This window comes from Argentina anserina, chromosome 4 (genome assembly GCF_933775445.1).
Source record: "Argentina anserina chromosome 4, drPotAnse1.1, whole genome shotgun sequence".
Lineage (NCBI taxonomy): Eukaryota > Viridiplantae > Streptophyta > Magnoliopsida > Rosales > Rosaceae > Argentina > Argentina anserina.
The window spans coordinates 12,177,467-12,200,818 of NC_065875.1; the positions used below are offsets into that span (position 1 = coordinate 12,177,467).

Sequence of the window (23,352 nt, forward strand, 5' to 3'; positions counted from 1 at the left end):
TCTAAGATTGTGTTTGAGTGCTAGATTCATCAACCATATTGACACAAATCGAATCATGTCCTAAGTGGGTTCGGTTTGTGTTGATTAAAAGTGGTAAAAAATTTGGAAATTTGCATGTGAAACCATGGTGGGTGACGCCATACATGAAACATGTCTCCAGCAAAGATTTGGTGCTTAAATGTAATCTTGTTTGATTTCTACTCGAAGTGTTATTAAATTCGATTGCATGCAAATTTAGATTAGACTCTAAGTCAGTCTAAATGTTAATTGAAACCTTGCATGATTAGATGATCCCCTAAGGCTCTAATTGTATTGATGTCTAAAAAGTATGTAATTGGTCGAATTAGAATAGATGATAGGTTCGAACTTGTAATTCTGTGATGTAATGGTAAATTTGGTTTAAGTTTGTTAAAGAGAATTTAATCATGTAAATAGTAATTTAGGTTTTATTTTAGTAGTTAATAATCAATCCCAAATCCCCCATTATTTGTTAACATTAAAAGTTTAGAATTCGTTTCAATTCCCCGGAAAGAACGATCCCTGCTTATTCTATACTAACGATGATGTTTTACATGGTTTATTATAAACATTTTAACCAACGCTCTATCATCTCCACACAAATTGTTTAAATGTTTTTGATATTGAGTGAACTTGACACTTGAGAGAGATTTTAAATACACACCCTAAATCTCTTAATACACACTCATATATGGCTCATCAACGGCCCGGGCCTTAGTAAATTTAAATAAGTGTTGGGCCGAGCCGAGCCGAGTATTTTCACAAATACGAAGATCCAAGCCCGCCCACCTAAAGCAGGCATTGCGGGCTTTTGCGGGCCTGACCTTGCGGGCTTTTACGGACCGAGCCTTGCGGGCTTGTATTAGAAAAAATAATACTCTAATTTAAGGGTTTGAAATAATAAAAGAATTATTAGAAAATATTTTTTAAGAAGTGATAAATAAATTCTAGTTTCGAAATATTGTCGATCGACACCAATAGATGTGATCGATATATATATTTAGGGACCTTGTAAAAATGTCATCAGTTTTGAACATGGTTTGACTGTCCGTACCTACGGTCAACCAAACAATGGTGTTTTCACATAATAAAACCACATTGACCGGGGGTTTGCCAAATTGGTTTCCTCGTTGCGACATTTCACGATCGGTGACAAAAATTAGGTAATTTTCAAATATGTAAACAGCTTTTCACATTCGCATCTTGGTAGTTGGTCCCCCTTTAGGGCATATTAGTGTTGTTTTTGGTTTACCAGAAATTCTGACGGTCAAACAAGGTCCGAATTGGATGAAATTTTAAAATGATCACTAAATATATATACTGATCACATCGGATTTGTCGATCGATTCCGAGAAATTTCCTTCATATAGTCGTTTCATAATGTGATAGTTTTATTATAAACATAATATAAATGTTATGAAACATTAGTGGACACTTCGGCGATTAACATTCTAGTTCGAAATATGGTCGATTGACACCAGTAGATGTGATCGGTATATATATTTAGGAAACCCGTAAAAATTTCATCCGTTTTGGATATGGTTTGACTGTTCGTACCAACGGTCAACTAAAAAAGAGGCGTTTTGGCATATTGAAACCCCATTGACCGGGGCTTTTCCAAATAGATTTCTTCAGTGCGACTGCGTATGATAGGTAAAAAAATTAGGTAATTTCATATATGCAAACGGTTTTCGACATTCGCATATTTGTAATACGCCCTCCCTTAGGGCATATTAGTGGTGTTTTCAATTTACCGAAAATTCTTACGGTCAAACGAGATCTGAATTGGATGAATTTTCATAGGGTCACTAAATATATATACCGATCACGTTGGCTGGTATCGATCGATCCCGAGAAGTTTATTTGATATAGTCGCTTCATAATGCGAAAGTTTTATTCTAAACCTAATATAAAGGTTATGATACATTAGTTGACACTTAGGCGATCGCCAACTCTAGTTCGAAATATGGTCGATCGACACTAGCTGATGTGAACAGTATATATTTTTAGGGAACCCGTAAAAATTCGTCCGTTTTGGATATTGTTTCACCGTCCATATCTATGGTCAACAACAAAAAAGATGTTTTGACATATTAAAATCATCATTGACTGGGGCTTTGCCAAATGGGTTTCCTTGGTGCGACTGCACACAATCGGTGACAAAAATTATGTAATTTCAGATATACAAACGGTAGTTGGTGTTCATATTTTGGTAATGGGTCTTCTCTTATGACATATTAGTATTGTTTTCGGTTTACCAGAAATTCTGACGGTCAAACGAGGTCCGAATTGGATGAAATTTTTATAGGGTCACTAAATATATATACCGATCATATCGACTAGTGTCGATCGATCCCGAGAAGTTTTCTTCATATACTTGTTTTATAATGCGATAGTTTTATTCTAAACCTAATAAAATAGGCAAAATTGCCAAAATGCACCTTAAACATGGCTTAAATTTTTAATTTACACCCCGAACTTGTAAATGCGAGAATTTACCTCCTCAACTTGGCAAAAACTGCCGGTTTGCACCCTCACCGTTAAATTTAACATTTTTCATCTAATTTGTGGTCACATGCCATTCACATGATGTACATTTTTGTCATTTAATATTTATTTCATTTTTAATGATAAAAATGTACAAGGAATTTAAGTTTTGTACAATTATATTTGCTCACGCATTCACTTCACGATATTTATCTTTCTTGATAAATGTTTGTTTCCAAAATAACGATACATAATTACGACCATAAGTGAAGAACTAAAACTAATTAATTTTGTTTATAGTCTCTAGCAATCGTCAAGTTTACTTCCAAAGTTTTGTCGTTTCAGAGGTTTGAGTTTTGTCTTGTGTCCTCACTTAATTAGTTGATGATGAATGTTAAGTGTACTAGCGGGGAAAAAATATTAAGAAAAAAAATCATGAAGTAAATGAGTGAATAAATATAATTGTACAAATATTAAATTCCTTTTGTTTTTTGTTATTAAAATGAAATATATATTAAATAACAAAAATACTCGTCATGTGCATGACATGTGACCACAAATTGGATAAAAATGTTAAATTTAACAATGAGGGTGCAAATCGACAATTTTTACCAAGTTGAGGAGACAAATTTTCGCATTTACAAGTTCGGGGTGTAAATTGACAATTTGAGCCAAGTTCATGGTATATTTTAGCAATTTTTCCTAATAAAATATGTATGTATAATATTTTATTATTTGACAGGCTTTTACGGGTCGGGCCGGGTTCACACCTCTATTTTAAGCCCGGCCTTCTACCCACGGAAGCGGGCTTTTTTGGGGGCCGGGCCGGGTAAAAGCTCATCTGGCTTGCGGGCCTCCTCGGGTTTTTCGGATCCGCGGGCTAAATGATGAGGCCTACTGACTCATACTTAATACACCACCTATTTCAATTCTTATTCCAATATTTTTACTAAATACACCACATAAAAAACCTAAAATACCCTTGAGTTAAAAATCACAAAATATGTCATTATTGGATATACAAGGCTACTTTTTATAGTGATTAGTATATTAATATATATATATTAACATCGTATAGATTTTCATATCGATTCTTGTTTGTTTTTACGAATCATTATAGATTGCATTTTTTTTTCAAATTTTTTAACCATAAAAATGATAAATAACATGAAGGATATATATATATATATATATATAAGAGAAATAGAAGAATTGATTGTTTGAAGAAGATGAACATTTCTTTGTTAAGAATGTATGAAGATGAAATTTAATGAATGATGCAAAATCATAATTCTTTTTCATGAATTACCTTCTTTTTCACGATAGAAATGATTTTTTTTCGGTGAAAATTAAGGAATGAATTGATTGTTTGAATCTCCCATTTAATTTTTCCATCAAAATATATACTTATTTAAATTTCCCTGTAAATATTTTTATTTTAATTTTTTCTAAAAATAAATTCTTAGTTTTGATAATTTAATTTGTTTTTAATTTTCTGAATTATTACATGTACCTATTTTTTGTCATTCAACATACATGCAAAATTTTATTTGAATTATTGAATGATAGGAGTGTGTATCAAGAGTTTTTAGGTGTATATTTAAAACTTCTCAACACTTTATATGATGAAAGATTTTTTTTATGCTCAAGCCATATTCTATGAAGAGTATGCTTCTTCTTTTATTTTTTAAATTGAAGTGTATGCTTTTAGCTGTTGATTGTTTCTTGAGGTAAGAACTCAACAAGCTTATTTTGAGTTTCAGTGACCCTTGCTTTATATCTCTTAATTTTTTTAATTTAATTTATTTTTCTATTGGCTTATAGGGAGTTATAGTACTGCCAATTAGATTTGTTTTCCATAAGAAGTTTGGCTCTAACCTCTTAGTTGTAGCACTCAATGCTCATAGCAATTTCACCCTTTACGGGTCGATCCCAGACTCGTGATGGCTTTTATTATGGTTGTGGGGATGTGCATCGAATATGGGATCACATACCTTTTACAGTGGTGCTTCAAGGTTGGGTTGGTGTTGTTGGCTTCTAGCGTTGGATGCCATTATTGAGTTCATCTTCTCTCTGGCGACGACTTTTCTCTTTGTCGTGGGTTGGAGCAAGACCATACTTTGTTCTTCGGTTGATTGTGGCACCATGGCAATATGATCAAATCGATGGTGGTGGTGGTGCTGATGGTATAAGTGGGTGGCCATACCGACGCCAGAAAGTGGGGGCGGAACCATGAATTCAAGATGAGTAGGGCTACTTTCACATACATAAAAACAATACATGTTGTATCATTTGAATGAAATCCAAATTCAAGCAACTAAACACAACCGGATGATCATTTGATGTAGTCACATTTCCATCATTGTGCATCTCCAAAACTACCTAATCATACACAAGAGTGAAAGAGAGTCAGCTCAACAAAAAACTAAAACAAGATAGTCATGCAAGTTAGGAGCACTGTTGATGTCTCTTCTATTGATATGTTCATATCTCCAGTATAAGAATAATGCAAAATTTCAAGCCAACAACATCCTATAAGCTCATTCGACTATGAAATTTGGTTATGCAAATCATAAACTAATTAATCGCTTGTGTCGGTCATTAACCTGGAATAACACAACCACCTAACAGCCGAGACAACTGATAGCTTACATTCACCCTCAATACAAAAACACAAAACCATACACTACATGTACAAAGCTTGCCCAAAGAAAAATAAACCCAGCAAGAAATGAGACATTTCCCTCTATTCGAAACTGTCTCACGAGCACAGCGATAATCCAAGATGAATGCTACAATCAATAACATGCTCAATTACAATGTCCCAACAAAATTCACAACAATGAAACAAACAAACTGACCATATTATATTCAAGAAGATCCCCTAAATACTTGGTCCTGCTAAATTACTTTCAAATTACAAAACCCAGTAATAGATAAATCAGATTTAAGAGCTGGAAGCATGATGAAATAATCAGATTGAAACACAAACATTTAAATTCATTAAAATACAAACACAAACTCAATCCACTTATTATAAATATAACATGAAAAGCTCTTGTCTAGATAAACCAAATCCAAAAATGATTAACACAAGGGGCCATGTGATGTTTTACCACCATGTTGACCTAGTTAACATCTAGGAAGCACGGAAACGTGCCTACACCCACGTTTCCCACTTCCGAAGCGGAACCACTCCGGAAACGCCCGGAAACGTGCCGGAAAAGCCCGGAAATGTGTTTCAAAAAAAAAAATAAGTTTCCAAAAAATAAAGGTTTTTTATGTTTTTTTAAATGAAGGGCTAGACCTACATTCGTCGAGTCAAATGACTTATTTCGACATATTTTTAACCTCCCGCCAAGTCGCCGACCCTCATTTTCTCTTGTTGATACCTAGATCTCTCATTATATTTGTATTATTTCGAATGTTGAACACCAAGTTATTTAAATTATTTGAGATTTTGAGTTACTTAAACTCAAAATTTATTATTATATTTATTTTTTGTATAATATATATTTTTTTTATTTCGACTTTTCCAAAACATACCCGCTTCCTAAAAATTTTGAAAAACATGCTTCTGCATTTCCAAACGTTTCGCTTCCACATACCCATACCCGATTCCGTGCAGCCTAGGTTAACATACCTGTCAATAAAGGCTCGGTCTTGTCGTTTCAATATGACACCCTCCTTGCACTTGGCATTTTCTTGGTGTAAAAATTCATGACACTGAGGTACCACACAAAACACCATCTCTTAGGCTGATGCAACATATCAACAAAACACAAAATGCAAAACAAGTCATCTTCTAACTGAATTCAAGGATGTATTAGAGGTGGCAAATGGGCCCAAAAGCCCAAGCCCAAGCCGGCCTGTAGCCGGTACATTAAAAATCAGCCCGGCATGGTTCGAGCCCGTTAGTGGCCCGGCCCGTTATTATAATGGATCAGGCCGAGATATTTTGGCCCATAGGCCCGACACGGCCCGAGCCCGTTTTTAGCCCGGCACGGTCCGGGCATGATAAATTTATGGGCCAGCCCGTTAAACACATAATTGTATATTATTTTATCAATATTTAAACAATTATCATTATTAAATTACAATATTTCACAAATATTATCAAAATAGTGAAGAAAACGTCATTATTTTTACATACGTAACGTTTTAAAAATAAGATTATGAAATGTGTTGCAGTATTTTATTTATTTTACTATTCTAAATAGTTATATAAAATAAATATTCAAAGTAATAATATTTTTTTATTTGAATTGCGTCATATAATGATAATGGGCCGGGCCGACCCGCTTCTTGGCCCGGCACTGGCCTGATATGGGCTTGGGCCGAGCTTAATATTTAAGCAAATAGGCCAGCCTGAGCCCAACACGAGCCCATCACGATAAATAAATGGGTCGGACCAAGCACGACACGAGCACGGTTTTGGCCCGTTTGCCACATGTAGAATGTAATCACCAAAACTCATGATTAATTACAAGCCAAACTTATAAATCTCAACAAGAATTGATAAAAATTGAAATACCCATAACTAATCTGAATGTGAAATCCTAATTTGGAGTTAGAGATTTGGATCAGCAAGCTAAATCAGTTGAGGACCCAAGGACGTGACGATTGAGGAGCTCCTTCAGGTCGGCCAAGTGCCGGTCTTGGCGTCACATCAGGAAGAAGATATAGGAGGCTAAAAGAGAGGAAGTCGACAGAATAAGGAGTATAGTTGAGGACTAAGGACTAGACTCTCTGACTATGTTTAACTATTACTTTTTTATTTTTTACTTGGGCTAGTATTGAAGATATATATAGATAGTTGGGGATATTTTAGCCCAAATTTCGAATGGGCTATAGCCCTACCAGCCCACCACTTACTTCCGCCCCTGGTGGCGGTGGAAGTGGTCTCCATTGAAGCATCTATTGGCGAGATGCTGGCCTAAGCAACTGGTGGTGTTAGCACATCTGTCCATAGAGGATTTGGGTTTTCATTACTGGGTCTGGGCTTGTTTGGGCCTAATTGGGGGTTTGGCTTTTCTCTTGAGGCCTATCCACTCTTGAGCTCGAGTTTGGGATCCTGGCGGTTGGTCGTAAATATTCATTGATCATAGAGGTTCTTCTTGAGGGTGGCTCCTCAAGATGCTTTGAAGGCACTCTCGACATAGTCAAAATAAGTAAGCATTGTCTCACAGTTCTCTGGTTCTTTCTTTGATTCTAAGTTTAGGTTTTACGACATTGAGATTGCTAGATTTTATTTTGGTTTATTTCGCATGGTTCCATTAAGTTGAGGAAGCCCTACAGAGGGTTGATCATGTATATGTTATACTCTAAGAAGCACGGACACGCTGCCTAGACTGCGTATTGCGTGTCCGACACGGACACGCCCGGACACGCTCGGATACGCTCGGACACGCGAATTGATTATGGACACGGTTCGGACACACTGCAATACGTAATGGACACACGCGTGTCGTCTTTGGACACGCAATTAAGAAGGACACGGTTGGGTATATTTGTCCTTACAAAATTGCTGGACCAAAATCCTCTCACGTCTCAATACGCAGTCTTCTTGCTAAGACTCCTTGCTTTTAACCTCCGAGCCTCTTCCGTGTCACCACCGGTTTCGCTCTAGAATGTCAGGGATAAAGAGGCTCCATTGGATGTTTGTCGGCGCCGGAGGAGCTCTGGGTCACCCACTGCCCGATTCGCCTACTCTCGATACCTCAGAACAGGTCTACATCTCCTCACTTGCGTTGTTGAAGATGCTTGAGCACGGTACACGTATGTTTAGCTCTAATCTGAATCCCTAATTAGGGTTTGGTTTTATAATTGCTTAGCTTTCGAATTGATGTATGGACTTTAAAAACCTATCTGAGTTGTTAGGGTTGTAGATTGTTGCGAAATTGTGCATTTTAGATCTCAATTAGTGTTTGATTCTTATAGACTTGAAACTAAATTTGATTTGGTGTTTTACTTACCGGATAATCGGAAAAGCTAGGGTTCCCGGAGGTGATGGGCTTGATGCTGGGAGAGTTTGTGGATGACTATACTAGTTAAAGTTGTGGATGTGTTTTCTATACCACAGAGTGGCCGGTAAAGTCTTAAGTTTGGTTCTACTTTTGTTGCAATATCTGATTTAGTAATATTAACACTCACTATGCTTGCTTGATTAATACATAGGATGGAACTTGGGGAACTGTTAAAGGAAGTTGCACTGTAGTTAGAGACATTGCAGACTTGTGTTACCATTCGTATCCACTCTACTTGAAGGAGTTGCGCGAATCCCCTGCTTCAGAAGAAGTTCGTACTTTAAGGTAATCGTATTTAAATTAGTACTCTGGTTATACATGCTGGAGAAAATGATTAGAGTTAGACTGTTATGTAATCTCAGATAGGCTAAGTGGTTTTCTTAGGAGTTGTCTTGTAGGTTGATTCATATACCAGCATGTATACTAGTTGCCAGTTGGTGTTTTGGGGCTAATGGTGGCGATTCCTCTTTACACTGTAATTGTTGTTGTGAAAAGTCCATATATGTTGTTTAAAGGTTGGTATCGACTGATCCACGATATGATTAGTCGAGAAGGACCATTTCTTGAAGTAGCTTGCATCCCAATTGTTGGTTTGATAATCCTTATATGGCCAATTGTGGTTGTTGGAAGTATCATACTCACAGTTGTCTCCAGTATTTTTGTGGGATTATATGCAGCAGTTGTAGATGACGGGAAACCAATGCTTGCTAGATTTGGTGCCTTTTTTCTATGGTAAATATTAACAATATCAATCACATTTTGTGAAGTTAGGCCCCATTATCAAAAAAGAGCTGTTCTCTCATTTATCATAGCTTTCTGTCTGAGGAAGGCGAGCAGCTGAAGGTAAGCTCAGATTTGCTCTAATGGAGGCACCTGCAATGCATATGACAAGTTTGGTCAATTCCAGATCAGTTAGAGAAGCTATACATGAAGTAAAAATGGTGCAAGTATGCTTTTTAGTTCATTGGTTTAGTTGCAATGGTGTATGCATTTAATTTCTATCAAAAGAGCTAATTTATAACTAGTTAGGGATGCAATTTGGCTGTTGCACATTGTTGTAATTTGGCTTGCTCATGTTAGGAGGTATTTGAAGTTTGAGATGATTTTGTTCTAATTTATGAAACTATATTTTTTTCCTTAATTAGGTATATATATTTAAAAAAATAAATTAATTAACGTGTCCAAAACGTGTCCGTGTCCAATAAAAATTTCATATGCCGTGTCCGCGTATCGAATTGTGTCCAATACGGACACGAGTGTCCGTATCCGTGCTTCTTAGGTTATACTCCTACATTTCTTATCCATGACAATTCATCGCTTATTTCAAAAAAGAAAAATAAGTTTGACTTTAACTAATTTTCATGGGATAATTATGACTTTTATCTCTCTATATGGTCGTTTTTCAACATAAAGTATTAAAATAAAATTGGTTATTTATCAATTTAGAGACCAAAAGGTATTTATTATTTAAGGTATTTATTATTTAAAATTTCTCTAAATGAAAAGGTGAGGGATTTTTTATACTAGGTTTGTGCACTTAAATTGTGTTGAGAGAGAGAGAGAGAGAGAGAGAGAGAGAGAGAGAGAGCATGAGATAATATGTGATGGACGACAACACCTCCAAAACATAAAGTATCAGTGAATTTGGCCCTTCACGAATTTGGCCCTTCACTTAGATTTAAGGCCTAGATTGATCTAGAGTGCTTCTATTCATACCTTTACATTTAGACCACCTAACTTTTTTGAACTTCCAATATTTCTTGTTTAACCCTAAAATACCCGTAGAAAAAATGCAACCATAAACAAACATCAAACCTCAATATGTATATATACACACCTCTACAATCATGAATCTTTTTTATCAAAAATTTACACGAATCTTAATTTGATTATGTTGTATATAAATTCATATATATCTTGATTTGATTGAGTTGATTGCGTTTAGTAGATAATCTGATTTTAAAATCGAAACTTGATTGATGATCTCATCTTAATAATCTGTGGTGGTAATATATTGCTTGAATCTTGATGATTATCTTTTCCTATAGTGCAATATTACCAGTTTTTCGAAGATGATATTAGCTAATTACGTACTAAGAACTTCTCTTCGTTGTATAATTTCTGTTTTGAATGGCTAGACTTCATACTCAAATTTACATAGATTTGTGAATTTTATCTGAATCAAGGAACAAGGGACTAAGATGTTGTAGGTGAAAAAAAACATGTTCAAGGAAGAAGGACAAACTTTGAGGATGAAAATCGGAAATGAGGTCTAAATACCAATTATGGAAGTATGAATAAAAGCGCCGTATGCCATATTAGTGGTGTTTTCGGTTTACCGGAAATTTTGACGATCATACGAGGTCCGAATTAGATGAAGTTTTAATAAGGGCCAAATGATTATCACACTATGCATGGGGATAATTAATGAGTAAGAGTTTTGCATGTTTATCACACTATGAAATAATATGATTGACTAGGAATAAATATCACTGGTACGTAGTGTTCCAGATACACAAAATAATTACTCATATCTATACTCTTATAACTAGAACTCACTTTATCAACCAAAAGGCTTACGAAAATACGATTTAACTCTTACATTATAGACTATATTGAAATAGATTTAAATAAAAAAAATGACAAATTAGTAAGAAATAAAATAATATATAAATAAATTCAAACATTTTCCCCTTAAATCTCTATGTAACTTCCTCAAATCCCGATAATTTTTTCAGTTATTTCGGAGAACTACGTGATAATGTATAGTGGTCATTTCTTCTAATCACTATTTGACATTTATGATTTAATTTAAAAAAAAATCATATTTAAGCTATTTTATCAAAAACTATTTTGAGTTTTTTTTAAAACCCTACACTATACACTCTAATACCCGAAACTCTTAAACATTATATTCTAAATGCTACACTTTAAAACTCTAAACTTTAAACTTTAAACCCGAAATTCTAGTTCAAAATTATCAATACACATAAATGTTATTTCAAAAATAATAAAAATATATAAAATTATAATTTTAATGTAATAAATTCATGTGGACATGACGGGACATTGTTATATGGTTTTATAGGAGGATTGAAATTTTTTCCTCAAATCCCACTTTTTTCCACCGTACAAACGTGGGTTTTTCTCACTTCCTGGACTCTCACTTTTCCCTCCACCCACCATCATTTTTCTCTATTAAATATTGTTTTAAAAATTAACTGCACACAGGGTGTGTGCTTTGTTCCTAGTTAATTAGTTATCGAAGTACACACATTTAGTAGATGCAAACAGAACCCTTCCCCAAATCGTTTTTTAACAAGAAAGAAAAAAACAGGGTTTTACCCAAAACCCCAACGCTCCTCTCTTTTTCTCTTTACCAGACACAAAACAAAACCCTCATTCTTTTCCCTCTCTCACTCATCATCATCACCATCATCTTTGATTCTTCTTCTGCAGAGAAAAATGAACTTGGGCAACCACAATAACCCAAACTCTCCCTCCCCTCCTCATCTGAACCTCCACCAATCCCTCACCTCCCTCCAAACCCACTGCTCCGGTATCCTCCACAACCTCTCCCACCTCTCTCTCTTCAACCCAAACCCTTCCTCCCTCCAAACCCACCTCCAATCAGCCCTCTCCAACCTCCAAACCCAAGCCAAAACCGCTTTCCACGCCTCCGAGTCATCCCAACACAGCCCTCTCTGGGCTCGAATCGCTGTCAACAGCAAACCCCAGCTGCCTATCGATGCTCCCAGAGTTGCTTCCGCCGCCATGTCGACCGAGGCCATCGAGGAGAGGCTGGCCGGCGTACCGGTGTATGCTCTGAGCAATGCGGCTGAGGAGTTCGTGCTGGTCTCGGGTGCCGCCAGTGGGAAGAGCCTTGGGTTGTTTTGTTTCAAGAAGGAGGATGCCGAGTCGCTTCTTGAGCATATTACAGTTATGGACCCCGGAATGCGGAGCGGGTCCAAAGTTGTGGCTGTGGCCTTGAATAAGGTGGGAGTGACAACATTGTTGGTTTCTGTTGAATTGATGAAGATGGAGATGACTGGTGTGTTTTTTTTTAATGTGGTGTTGTGTTTGGTTTTGTAGGTCTTCCAGCTCAAGGTTGATGGGGTGGCATTCAGGTTGATTCCTGAGTCTTCTCAAGTCAAGAATGCACTTAAGGTTTGTGTCTTGTGTTCTTTCATTTTGGAGAAGAACATGACTGCAACACATTCTTTATTTTTTATAATATGGATGGCTGCGTAATTTTAACTTAATATGGTGTAGGCAAGGGTTCTGTTAATAGAGTTCGTTTTGGTACGAAATGTATTTATATATAATAGTGTTGCAGTGTGATTAATTTTTCATTGTCGATTGTCATGTCACTCGTGTGTGCTTAGGATCAACGGTTTTCTGGCCCAAGGATAGCATTAGGTTTCGATCAAGCCTTTGTACTATTATTGAACAAGTTTAGCCGAACATGCTGGCAGAAACTCGGCACTGGTCTCATAATGCTGATACATTCAAAACTACGGGAAGCTGTCAAGTTTTAGGATAAAGACTTTTTCCCGATCATGTGGGAAGAAAGATTGTTGAATAGGTGATTGGAGTTGTGTTTATTAGGCTTGAATACAAATACGAGTCATACCTCAAACCAATACAATCAGATTAGGAGATTCCCAATTAGCAATATAGCTAATAATAATCCTATGTCAATGACACTGCCGTTTGGCCTGTTGATTAGATATAAATAACCATCAATTTTCTGCAAATAGGTCTGAGATGAGATCCAAGTGAAAATAATTTATGCTGTTCAGACCACATTAGGACGGTGAAGCCTTGTATATAACATCATGGATCTTTCCCAACAGTGATTGGCTGCTCAAGTCTATATATGGAGCATCATAGCCAGATATATTTTCCAGTTTCATATTCTCCTTTTTGTTTTGTCTAAAGTAAAACCTCTTCAATCAAGCACAATTATAAAAGTGGACACTAGACCAGTCAATTATATCAAATCATAATAAACATAACAAAAGAACTGCACATACAGCTAACTGATGCTCCAAGAGCAACAAAATGGAATACATGCACTTCCAGAAGCTGCTGAAACGTATGGAGAAATGAGGACCAGAAAGACAACCCTATTCAACAAATCCTTCTCCCATCACCCCTCAATGTTTTTGGAGATACTTTTGTTACATATATGTATATAACAGCCTAGAGTCTGCAACTCTGCATTTCCTTTGCCCCATTCCAAACCATCCATTTCACTTCTAAAATTTGACCACAGCTTTTAGGGGCTATTGAACAATGATACAGATCATAATCAACATCGTGTGGCCTCAGTAAGACCACTTTAAAGCAATCCCTAGTAATCAGCCATTGAGTTAAATGAGTGATAATCACCCAACGCCAGCATATCTTAAACTTAGGCATCGAATCCTATCCACAATGCAGGTATTGAAACCGAGTATCCTGTTGCTGTATTTGATTCCTCATTAGATCAAGCCATAGGTACTGTGTAAATGTGCAATTAGCATTGGTCTCCAGAAATTCTCTAGAAATTCAGATTCCAAGCTGTTTTTATTTTTAATTTTTTATTTATTTTTATAGTAAAGCTCTTTCTTAAGTGTGGTGAATAATGATTGATGTTTCATAGCTTGCATCATTTAGTTCATATAAGATACTGATTTTTTTATCTTGTGAATCTTTTCTGTAGGAGAAGGAGAAGGCTGGATCTTCTGACGATGGTTTCTTTGGGGTGCCAGTTTTTCAGGTTTTTCTTTGTCACATGGTTTATGATTTTTTGTTGCACCTGATATCTAACATACATCCCTGGATACCTTAGAGACTAACGGGTTTTGATCTATAATAAGCTTGTACGTTGGTATTTGTAAAAAATTTCTCAAAATCAGAGATATTCTATAATAGGATGTTGAATGAGATAATGTCAACACTTTTGGACATACAGACAATTTGACAAACTTTATCATGAAATTTAGATGGAGAGTCAAAATTGTTACTAACAGAGCAGTCAAGGACTTGGCTCAACTAAAATTTTGACTAGTGATCAGTACTCCCCCTCTCAATCTCTCATGGTAATCATCTTTTGGGTGGTCATACACATGGAACAGTGAATTTTTTTTGGGACTCTGGGAGATTTTACTTTTACGTTTGGCATGGGTAAGGTGATCTACGTTCAGGATCCTGTTATTGACTATCCAACATAGAATTTGAGCTGTCAATCGGTCATGGTATTTGAGCAGGAATGCTATATTGATTTTTTTCCTAAGACAAGACTCCTATCAAAGTATTTTCCATCCATATTTTTCTCCGGGTAGCCAAGTGCAGAGTGGATAACTTCTGAAAGCATCTGAGTAGTAAGCCCACCGCACAATGAGTACTCTCCTATTCTGGCTTGGAAGCTTTTGTGTTCAGTTTTAATTTGACCACCAGTTCTCCACACCATCCCATATAATTGGCCAATGTGTTTTGATTCAACTGCTCAACCCAGCCACACATAGTTGAGAATTCATTATCAGTTGTATTTTTTGAAGTTCTATAAATGCAAATAGTGGCAGGAGGCTAATCATGTTCATTGTAAACTTACCAGAAACTTTAGCTTCTATATACATAATTGGGAACAGCTCCCCATGGCTTTGGCTTGAACAGTCACGATATTGGAATCCCAGCCAAGTGCATGTAACCCTAGGTTGTGTGGCTATGTAGAGTTGAGACAATTTAGCTACTTCTGTGGTTTTGTTGTGTGACATGCACGTATTTTCTCTTGGAAGAAAAAAGGGAAATGGTGTTGAGAAGGTATGTTATTATTGCTATCTTAGGATTTTTTTGCCTTCAAAAGCGATAGCGCAAGGTTTAGCATATGATGGATGAGCATTTTTCACTATTTATTCAATATGGAGCACAGTTACAGTTATGGTGTGTTTGTTGTTTTGGCTGCTTCAGTAAGGCTCTGTAAGTTCAATGGGTTTCTTTCTCAATAAATTTCTTATTTCTATTATGACTCACTTTGTGGATGGGTTTTGAATTTTGATTTTTTTAATGGTTTGAACTTATAACACATAACGAAATAGTGATCTGCTTGTTCATTTTCATATCTGGTGGGCTGGATGTGTCGTATGTTCTGTGCTGTAGGTCTTGGAGAGAAAGTAAAGCAAGATTTTGACTTGTAAAAATGTTTATTTTCTGGAAAAAAGAAGTCCTTTGCATTGTTCTGTAAGCTGAAGGGACTGTCTTTGAATCCTGGAGAATTTTGTTGTAACTTGTTGAAAAATTGGTTGTTTCAGTGCAGTTCCTTGAATATAGGTAGAAAAGGGAAAAAATTGTGTGATCAAAATAGGCTTTAGGTGTGAATTTGCTTCACTTTTTCAATATGGCATAAATTGGTTGCTTCCCTGATGTTCTTTTTCAATACAGATTACAGGCCCTATTGTTGCATGGAAGACTACCAAAAAAGAAAGTGAATATAGGCATTAGTTCGATAAATTTTGTCTGGGACCACACTAGCAGAAGTTTTATCAATGGAAGAATATACTTGCCTCTGTGAGCATGTAGACTTTTATTGCATTAGTTAGATGGTACAGTATAGTGCAGTTACATACAGTTTGGTGCTTGTTTGTTGCATTGTTATACTCTTATCTGGCTTCAACCTATCAGGGGAAAGCATCATTGGACTGATTTTTTTGGTCTCAAAGCTTTTTACAATATTGAAAAAGTTCATTTTAGGGCATCCCGTGCTAATATTTTGGTCCTTTGAAATGAGTAATGGATAGCCACAAGGTATGTAAAGGTCTCACAAGCCTATAGTGGAAAAGCAATCTGAGCACACACTGCATAGTGGTAGACTGAGATTTTGCCACATTAGAAATAACAGATCATTTACCTCATGAATATCATGTCCTGAGTGTTGAATTATGGCTGCAGATATATATAAGATCAGCAGTAAATGCATTGTGTATAATTGACTTTGAATTCAGTTTCCTGGTTTTATCTGTTTGTTGAGGAGAGATATGATTGACATGGTGTGTTATCCATGGATTTTTTTTTCTTGGAAGAGAAACTGAAGTTGTTTTGATGTCCTTAATCTTTGAGATTTGCTTGCCCATCCTTCAACATAGACTTTGTTTTGATGTTCTTAAAATTCTTGCATTATTTCTGTTGCTAACTTGTGGATAAACATTTGTTTAGTCGAGGAGCTTGATCCTAAGAAGCCAAAGCAAGAGCTATCGTCCAGTATTTTTCAGGAAGGTTGTTAAAAATTATAGCATTGTGCTCTGCCTTTTCTAGCTTATCTTGGCATAAAGGTTTCTTATCCTTGGATATCTCTTTTAGGAGGATTTAGAAAATTCACTATCAAGAGCTTCTCGGGATCAGAAACAATTGAATCCTTCACTTAGACCAGGGGACATTCAGGTATAAATTTCAAGGTTCCCTAAGTGGAAATGCAGAACCGATCTTTCTTTTTTACTAATTTAAGTTTCGTATTTGTAGGTTGCTGTTCTTGAGGATGTAATAAAGGGAATGAAGGTGTGAACATTTTTCTTTGTTCTTGATATTTATCCCTATTCTATTAAAGCCCGCCCGCCGCCCCCCCCCCCCACCCCAAAAAAAAGACCGGTACATGGAGCATAAGGTTTAAAGAAATTTGGTCTTGCATATTTTAAAATGCTCTTAAAATTTCATTTGATTTCCTCTATCTTAACCGAGTACAGTGTAAGTTCTTCATGCTAACGTGACAATGATCGGAATTTTGCAGGAGGGTTCTGCACCAGTCTGGGATGATGTTGTTTTTATCCCTCCTGGATTCGACATCTCTACTGATCCTACCAAGCAATAGGCACTCGTTGGCATGAACATCATCCTAACACAAAACTACATCCTGTTTGTTTATAATATTGACATTATTGGTGGTGCAAAGACCCTAGTACCAGTAAAATTGAGTTCCCTTGTAGCTATAAGTAATCGTAATTTTGAAATTTGTAGGTCGATTGTTCAAGATTGCTCATTGTTTTTAATCTTAATTATCCGTTGTTTATGTTAATTGTTTTTTGTGAGCCTGCCCGATCTAAAGAAGTCTATTATTCCACAATTATCACATGTATGTGGTTCCTTGTTGCTAACTAGGTAAGATTCAATTGAGTTTATCTGCTACGTTCGATCAACATGCAAGTTAAGATTCTGGGTTAAAGATCTTGCGTCAGTTACCATATAAATTCATCTGGAATATATATACATGCAAATCAGGCAATTCATTACTTGGATTCTTGATAACTGTGCAAGTAATCCAAGTATTAATGTCTATATTTCGGCCTGAAATCTTGACTAGATACTTCTTCAACTAGGATAACCAAGAAAATTGGAAAGAAAATCAAGGCATGGAAATCCTGAAGAGGCATCAACTTCTTTACTCCAAACCCCCATACACCCTTTTGCTATCTCTCACAAGCTCCAATTCTGTACCCCGCGCAACCTCTAACCTAAATTTCGATCAGTTCATTCAGTTGTGAGTTTGTGCTAATCCACAACCACGAGTTGCCCTCATGAGCCTCGGCTCACTCAGTTACCTTACCATGTCATTCTGTATTTCATAAATCAAGCTCTGAATGTAAACATATGAAATTTAATGAAGTAAATTATCTTCGTTAAATGATTAAATCGACCAAGAACCCGACAAAATTACATATGTGGCCCAAAAGTCAACAAAGTTAGAGCGGATCAGAATAAAACTCGTGTCGGCACATAAATGGATGATCGTAATCAAAGCTGCGTGATTCCGATGTAAATCGGAAATTGAATGTCATTGACGATTCGAAATGGTAATCGGACATTTGATTAAATTAATAATTTTTTAACGGTTATAATTAAATCAATTATTTTCTGATTAATTTAGTTATGAGAATAACTAATTTTAAATTAATCAGAAAATAATATTAATTTAATTATACAATTAAAGAAATATTATTATTTTAGTGTCATTAAAATATTCTATAAAATAGAAACCTTGACACTATAAATACCTCTTCCAATATGAAGAGAAAGGGAACTTGAGAAGAAGAGAGAAAATCACTTAAGTAAGATCACTCTCGAGAAATCCCGAAGTCTCCCAAGTCAACGAAGAATCATCAAGCTACCAAATCGCTCGTTCTTCATCAAATCCAAATCCAAACTCAAATTCTCAAGATCAAGTGCATATCACTCTTGAGCCAAGTTACATACGGAGATAGAGTCAGAGGAGTTCACAAAAATTGTAACCTCGCGCTTGATTATCAATATCACATTTTATTTGTACACGTGTCTTATTTGTTTTTAGATTCTCGTTCAACAAATTGGCACGCCCAATGAGACATTTTTGGCCTCTCATCTCACTCTTCGAAGAAATCTTCAAATTCGTTTGTGTGATGGCTTCCAAGAACAACCAAGCCGTTCCATCGACGAAATCCTAGTCCACAACCGCGAGGTTAAGCGGAGAGGCCGAGCCGGTCAAGAAATCCAAACAAACATTCTCCAAATCAAAGAGTGAATCTATTGCCCTTATCACCCACAGCGTGGCTAGAGCTCCACCCACGACATTTATGGCACTTGATAGTAAGCCTCGTCAACTAGTCATCACCTTGGAGAGCTTGGGAGCAATAGAGCATGCCTCTCAGAGTGGGAAGAAGCTAGTGTCAAAAGAGAAGGAGCCAAAAGAGCAATATCCTCTATATGTTCATGGTGATGACCCTATCCTGGAAGACGTTTTTTCTTATGACGAATCGAGCAAGGCATCATACCATGGAAGTCCCAAAGAAGATGATGATAAATTTCATTATATGGCGCATGAGTCCTCTTCTGACATTGCACAGGTCTTGGTGACGGGGACATCCACAATCGAGGAGCAACTCTCCAATCTGTTGGAGATGGTTGAAAATAGGGCTCGTCAACGGGCCAGGCCTTAATAAATTTAAATAAGTGGCGGGTCGAGTATTTTCAAAAATACGAAGATCCAAGCCCGCCCACCTAAAGCGGGCCTTGCGGGCTTGTATTAGAAAAAATATAATACTCTAATTTAAGGGTTTGAAACAATAAAAGAATTATTAGAAAACATTCTAAAAAAAGTCACAAATAAATTCTAGTTTCGAAATATTGTCGATCGACACCAATAGATGTGATCGATATATATATTTAAGGAATATGTAAAAATTTCATCAAATTCGGACCTCGTTTGACCGTCGGAATTTTTGGTCAACAAAAAAAAGAGGTGTTTTCACATAATTGACCGGGACTTTCCCAAATGAGTTTTCTCGTTACGACCATGCATGATTGGTGACAAAAATTAGATCATTTAAAATATGTCAACATCTTTCAGCATTCGCATCTTGGTAATGGGTCTCCCTTAGGACATTTTAGTGTTGTTTTTGGTTTACTGGAAATTCCGACAGTCAAATGAAGTCCGAATTTAATAAAATTTTAAAATGATCATTAAATATATATACCGAGAAGTTTCTTTCATATAGTTGCTTCATAATGTGAAAGTTTTATTATAAACCTAATATAAAAGTTATAATATATTAGTGGACACTTCGGCGATCGACAACTCCAATTCAAAATATGGTTGATCGACAACTCCAATTCAAAATATGGTTGATCGACACCAGTAGATGTGATCAGTATATATATTTAGGGAACCTGTAAAATTTTCGTCCGTTTTGGACATGATTGGACCGTTCGTACCAATGGTCAACTAAAAAAGAGGTGTTTTGACATATTGAAACCCCATTTACCGGGGCTTTGCCAAATATATATCTTCAGTGCGACCGCGCATGATAGGTAACAAAAATTAGGTGATTTTAGATATGCAAACGGCTTTCGGCGTTCGTTACCAATTACCCGGCCAAAGACTTGGTTCCTGATTTATTTGCCACTGTCAACACTATGACCGTCTGAAGATAAAAACATTTTTATTAAACTCAAAAATAACTCAAAGAGGTACAATGTAAACTATCACCTACGTGACATACATTATACCTAGAGGAGTACCACATGACTCACAACATTTAAATACACAATCCATCAACAATTAAACCAAATTTCTGGAAGGTACATTTTATTCCCTTTCGGTCTCATCCGCCAACAAAACACAATGCATAACAACAACAAGCAAGTCAAAGTCAACAATTAACAATGAACTCTTGTACACATTCCTTTAAGAAAACAAAATATATTACTTATCCAATGAGCCGTAGGCGATCAAGCCCATTTCATTTTAAAACATATTTATCATATAAAACATGACATTAGTATTACACAATTACATGACATTTACTCACCTCATCACCCACTTGCGTCTTTAACAACACCAAGGTGAGGCACACTCACACGCCCTGACAATTACCTAAGTGACATAATCTTTACTTAGTAAATTGTAAACCAAAATAAATTTAACTAACCTCACTCTCTCTAAAAACTCCCTAAAACATTTGTCAACTTCCAACCCTTGTTGGTATCCTTACTACGGCCTAAAGCCAAGGCCTTGTCAAGCTTACAATCATGAATTTCAACAATTTCAAAATCAAGTGAACTCAACATAATTCTAAATATACTTCACTTACTAAAACATGATAATTGCAGTAGTTCTACCTACTTAACATAACACACATGGCACAAATATGCACCCATACCTCACAACTTAACTGAAAATTTCATTCACAAATAGTGATACATGCCGCCAGCCAAAAACACCTCAAACCAACCCTTAAACCTCAAATATCATACCCTTACTGTCTCAAACACATTCCTAACCAGCAATACAATCGAATTTAATCTGGGGTTTTGAAATTACCAAGCAATCGTAGCTTCATGATCCACTCAATCCCTAACTTGAATTTTCTGCCCAAAGTTCCCTCTTTACTTCAAAAGGTTCGAGTTACTTATTTGGGTCACACACAGCTCTAATGGCGACCTAACACCACTGCTACCTTGCTCTGAAATGGCCGGAAAAGTGGACGACTCCGACGAGACCACCTAACCTTTACAGCATCGCAATGGCTTCAAGATGGAGAGGGACGAAGCACCACCAATACAGACTTGGAGAGGATAGCAGTGCGGTTCTAATGGGACCGGTGGCGACTACAACGGCGGCCAGACAAGGGAGATCGTTGGAGAGAAGATTGGTGATGATTTGAAGAGGGAGAAGATGAATAGTTGCAAGTCGTGCAGCTGTTTTAGCTTGTTCTGATTTTTGTAAATAAGGTTTCCAATTTTCTCCTTTTATACCCCTTCTAAAATCGGAAACCTAACGTTTTTTGCTAACAACTATCACATACGATATATGTTTCACATGCCGTGTATCTATGAATTCATATCGATGACCTTTACGACTTTCATGAATAAACTTTTTAGAAAAGAGTGACGAGCCAAAAGTCAATTCTTGAGCCTTAATACCCCGAAAATCGATCCGACTTCAAATATTGTAATACCCCGAAAATTAGTATTTACTAATTAGTACTCTAAGGTTATATTAACTTAAAATTAATTCAATTTTTCTTCTAATATTTCTCTTTAGAAACCAATGATGCTAAGGTTTATACTTTCAAAGATAGAAAAATTCTTTTTGTAAGTATTAGACCACGATTTGAATACGTTAGCTCATATTCTTGCGTATAGTCGATACTTTGTAATCGAGTTTAAGGCTAATACTAATAATATTATATTTTATGCATTATATTAGTGTTAGATAGTGCAAATATATTGAAAACCTTATGAAAGGAATTTGGTATATAAATGTGTTTGTTATATCTACATACATATATATATATAAGCCTTATGCTAATATGTTTTGAAACTAGTTGATTTATTTTAATGTTTTCCCCATCATACTATTTTTTTTTCTTTGCCAACAACCACACTAACTAGTTAGGTCATCACTCAATACTAATTATTGAGAATGGTAGGTGTGAATTGAACTTTTTTGTTCCTTCTTGGCCTATTTATAGTTGTGAGCTGCCTCAAGTTTTCTTCACACTTAAAAATCAGAAATCATGCAAGTCTAGAATTCCCTTAGTTGATAGAAAACTCAACCATCAAATGTTTCTCAAACTAAAATTCTAGCCTTCAATCTTTCTCTCTTAAACAAGTTCATTCTTTACTAAAGTACTCCAACTTTGGATCCACATCAAAACATTCCTTTCACCCCTAAAATTTCAAGGTAAGTACATCTTACATCCTTATAATCTTTTGTCTTTTAAGATTTATCAAAGTGCATAGCTAAGGATAAAATGGAAAAGACCATGTTTTGGTAAGAGTTATATTTTCGTATTTTATAAAATCTGAGTTTGTCCAAGGTAAAAATAGCATTAAATTCATCATGAAAATGTTTCAATTTAGGCTTTTGAATCACTCAAAAATGTTTAGAAATGGAGAAGTTATGGCTAATCAAATTTAGAGTTAATAAACTCATTGAAAATCTTTTGTAGCACTCACAACTTTAAGAACTCATATCTCACTCATTTCTTAACCTTTTTCCACAAACTTTATATCAAATTAAAGTATAAGACTACTACTTTTAATCTGGAAAGTTTCAGAAGAAATGATAAAATTTTGTTACGAGTAGAATATGTAGAAATCTAAGATGATAACTTGATGATCGGTTTCTGCACTACTATTGTGTTTGACTTTATTTGGACTCAATGACTTTGAACTGGACTGTATGACTTATCCTATTAGATTTCTTACGAAAAATCCTTGAACATAGACTCCTCACTTGCCTAATTTGGACGTTTATTGATTGAGTTATCAATACGGAAAGTTGATGGACTTTGACACTATTATTTGAAGG

The 23,352-nt window shown here is 35.9% G+C and overlaps 2 protein-coding genes across 7 annotated transcripts; both read left to right on the forward strand.

Moving 5' to 3' along the window:
- Nucleotides 1-8,082: 8,082 nt before the first annotated feature.
- Nucleotides 8,083-9,629, forward strand: LOC126791164 (uncharacterized). Of its 6 annotated transcripts, none has more exons than XR_007671794.1 (3): nt 8,083-8,277; nt 8,497-8,595; nt 8,683-9,629. XR_007671794.1 is itself a non-coding variant. In XM_050517573.1 (3 exons), exons 1-3 carry the CDS (start codon nt 8,136-8,138, stop codon nt 9,042-9,044), a joined length of 348 nt encoding a protein of 115 aa, XP_050373530.1. In that variant the 5' UTR covers nt 8,083-8,135; the 3' UTR covers nt 9,045-9,629. The 6 variants fall into 6 exon arrangements, 1 of the variants encoding a protein (XP_050373530.1); XR_007671796.1 differs by having other exon boundaries at nt 8,501-8,595; XR_007671795.1 differs by having other exon boundaries at nt 8,083-8,234.
- A 2,330-nt stretch (nt 9,630-11,959) lies between these two features.
- On the forward strand, nt 11,960-17,603 carry LOC126792659 (protein TIC 22-like, chloroplastic). Its single transcript, XM_050519111.1, has 7 exons — nt 11,960-12,527; nt 12,624-12,698; nt 14,239-14,295; nt 16,728-16,787; nt 16,872-16,952; nt 17,031-17,066; nt 17,296-17,603. Exons 1-7 carry the CDS (start codon nt 11,997-11,999, stop codon nt 17,374-17,376), a joined length of 921 nt encoding a protein of 306 aa, XP_050375068.1. The 5' UTR covers nt 11,960-11,996; the 3' UTR covers nt 17,377-17,603.
- The last annotated feature ends 5,749 nt before the right edge of the window (nt 17,604-23,352 follow it).